The sequence below is a fragment of the Procambarus clarkii genome, chromosome 8 (assembly GCF_040958095.1).
Source record: "Procambarus clarkii isolate CNS0578487 chromosome 8, FALCON_Pclarkii_2.0, whole genome shotgun sequence".
Classification (NCBI taxonomy): domain Eukaryota; kingdom Metazoa; phylum Arthropoda; class Malacostraca; order Decapoda; family Cambaridae; genus Procambarus; species Procambarus clarkii.
In genome coordinates this window covers 33719214-33722037 of record NC_091157.1, presented here as the reverse complement: position 1 = coordinate 33722037, position 2824 = coordinate 33719214, and the positions used below count along the sequence as shown (strand labels likewise).

Below are 2824 nucleotides of genomic sequence, written 5' to 3'. Positions count from 1 at the left end.
CCAGTCTCTGATTAGCGATTCAGGTCGGGAGCTGTCCTGCTGTCATATTCGAAAATTATTATCTTTTTGATTAATTGTGTACAGCTTTTTACATAAAATTTTTCATCACTATATCGGAAGTGTTGGAACAATCAGATTTACAACATTAATTCCGCATTGACTAAACATTTGATGATATATGATTATATGTATGTGATATATATATTTTTGTTTTCGTGCAGCGTTTAATGGCTGAATAGACAATCTGCTTCTACTAGAAATAAAATTACATGAAAGGCATAAGTTCTTCTAGCTATTTACCACAAACTCAGATCTCTTACCTGCAATGAGAGACCTGATAATAACCATTTACGAGCTAAAAAAAAGTGCATTCTGAAAAGTCAACATTGCAATAAATCTTTCCTTAATAAGTTTTTCTTGATACTTTTCAAACAACATCCAACATCCAACAAGAATAAAATCTGACCAAATTTGACCAATTAAACAAAAACTGATAACTGTAGCAGCGTCCGCCCACAAGCATTTGGAAACCACTACAACACAAGGAACTGTGACTAGCAACATATCATGTGGAACGCGAGAACGGAACTGCTAGGAACCTTTAATCCTTCCTCACACAGCACATAGTTCTCTATGGCTAGAGAACAAGTATCATAGAATGTAGAGAAAGGAAGGGATAGGGAACAGGGGAAAGCGTTAAGTCATTACGTCTGTAGTAGGCATCCTTCACTCTCAGGAGACTATGGAGTTGTGCTCTGGTTGTCAATCCTGGTGTAGCGTCTGGTGTGACTGATGAGGCCAATCCGAGGATAGCAGTCCATCCCCCACTGAGCACAAACAAAGTCTGATACTGATCTGTCTTCCTGGCTACCGGCTATCCTTCTTGGTCTCTTTTCCACCAATTTCTTGGCAAGTTGTGAAGATTTCTTGGAACTCTCCAAGTTCGAGGAGAACTTGGAGAGACCTTTATGAACAGACTGCCCCCAAGCTGATCGATGGCTGATCGCGACCAATGTTTCCCACATGGCAAGATCGACGTCCCTTGGCTTTCAGGTCCCTCTTGTATACGTCTTTGTACCGTAGCTGGGGTTTGCCTGTTGTTTGATCTCCTGTAATCCATACAGGAGATCCTTGGGGATCCTGCCGTCGCCCATTCCTACTACGTACCCGAGGCAGTGCATTCGTCTCTGCTTCAGCATTATTCATAAGGTGGTGGTAATTCTAGCTCTCCCCAGGACGCTGTTGTTTGTCATCTTGTCCTGCCAGGTGATCTCCAAAATATGTCGGAGGCAGCGCATGTGGCAGGCGTGCAGCTGTCTTTCCTGACGGATGCGGAGTGTCCAGGACTCATTGCCATATAGAAGAGTGCTCAGGTCGCGGGCTGAGTAAACCTGGATCTTTTTACACTCAGTCAGCTTATTGTTGGCCCACACTCTCTTTTTCAGTCTGTACATGGTAGTAGATGACTTACCAGTGCGTTTGTTTAGTTCCGCGTCAAGAGCGAGGGATTCAGAGATTGTGGACCGACCCAAGGTAGACGAAGTCGTGAACGTCTTCCAGTTTGTAATTGGAGATGCCGATGTCAGGTCGGGAGTCCACTCTTTGCCCCTGACCTGTATTTTCTGCAGGCTGATGGCGAGTTCGAAAGCCTGACAGGCCTTGCTGAATCGGGTCATGAGCCGGGTGAGGTCTTCGGTTGAATGGGCGGTGACTGCTGCATCGTCAGCAAAAAGGAAGTCCCGCAGACACCTCAGCCGAACCTTTGTTTTGGCTCTCGGCCTGGCGAGGTTGAAGTGCTTTCCAACCGACCTGATCCGAAGGTAGATGCCTTCCGTAGCAGATCCGAAGGCGTGCTGCAGCAACTGTGAAGAAAATCCCGAATAAGGTTGGAGCCAGGACGCAGCCCTGCTCTACTCCGCTTCGGATGTCGAGGGCGTCTAATGTTAAGCCGTCAAAGACCACGGTGCCCTTTATGTTCTTGTGGAAGGATCTGATGATGCTGAGGAGCCTGGGTGGGCATCCGGTCTTGGAGAGGATCTTGAATAGGCCATCCCTGCTGACGAGGTCGAAGGCCTTCGTTAGATCTATGAAGGCTACGAAGAGTGGCTGCATCTGTTCCCTGCATTTCTCCTGTAGTTGTCTGAGGGAAAACACCATGCCGATGGTGAACCTGTTAGCTCAGAATTCGCACTGTGATTCTGGATAGCCTCTCTCTGCAAGTACTTGGAGCCTCTTCAATGTGACTCGAGCAAACAGCTTTCCCGACAATACTGCGGAGGGAGATGCCACGGTAATTGTTACAGTCGTCTCTGTCACCTTTATTCTTGTACAGCGTGAAGATGTTGGCTTCCCTCATGTCCTGTGGCACCTCTCCTTTTCTCCATCAGATGCAGAGGACTTCATGCAGCTCCATAAGTAGGTTACCTCTGCAGCACTTCAAAGCTTCAGCAGGAAAGCCGTCTTTTCCAGAAGCTTTGCCAGAAGCAAGGGAGTCTAGGACCTCGCCTAGTTCTTCGAGGGTCAGTTCGCTGTTGAGCTCCATTAACACAGGCAGGCACTCAATGACGCTCAGGGCATGTTCGGTGACCACATTCTCCCTGGCTTATAGCTCAGAGTAATGTTCGACCCAGCGCTTCAGCTGCATTGTCTGGTCCTGAATCACCTCGCCTGTGGCAGATTTCAGGGGAACGGTCTTCTTCTGGATTGGGCCGAGGGCCTGCTTGATGCCGTCATGCATCCCCTTTACATTGCCTGTATCTGCTGTAGTCTGTATCTGTGAGCAGAGCTGGAGCCAATAGTTGTTGACCAGACAAGTGGGCCTGGC

General features: G+C 47.7%; 1 protein-coding gene across 1 annotated transcript; it reads right to left on the bottom strand.

Annotated features, from left to right (window-relative positions):
• Positions 1-1202: 1202 nt before the first annotated feature.
• Positions 1203-2542, bottom strand: LOC138360075 (uncharacterized). The gene is made up of 3 exons (XM_069320026.1): positions 2436-2542; positions 1915-2140; positions 1203-1862 (listed from the first exon to the last, which is right to left on the bottom strand). The coding sequence occupies exons 1-3, from the start codon at positions 2540-2542 to the stop codon at positions 1203-1205; spliced, it is 993 nt and encodes a 330-aa protein (XP_069176127.1).
• Positions 2543-2824: the final 282 nt, after the last annotated feature.

Coding starts and splice junctions, on each gene's coding strand:
- LOC138360075 (XM_069320026.1), bottom strand. CDS start 2,542: ATGGAGCTCAACAGCGAACTGACCCTCGAAGAACTAGGCGAGGTCCTA. Junction 2,141..2,435: donor TTTCCTGCTGAAGCTTTGAA/GTGCTGCAGAGG, acceptor GTTTTCCCTCAG/ACAACTACAGGAGAAATGCA. Junction 1,863..1,914: donor CCCTCGACATCCGAAGCGGA/GTAGAGCAGGGC, acceptor TTTTCTTCACAG/TTGCTGCAGCACGCCTTCGG.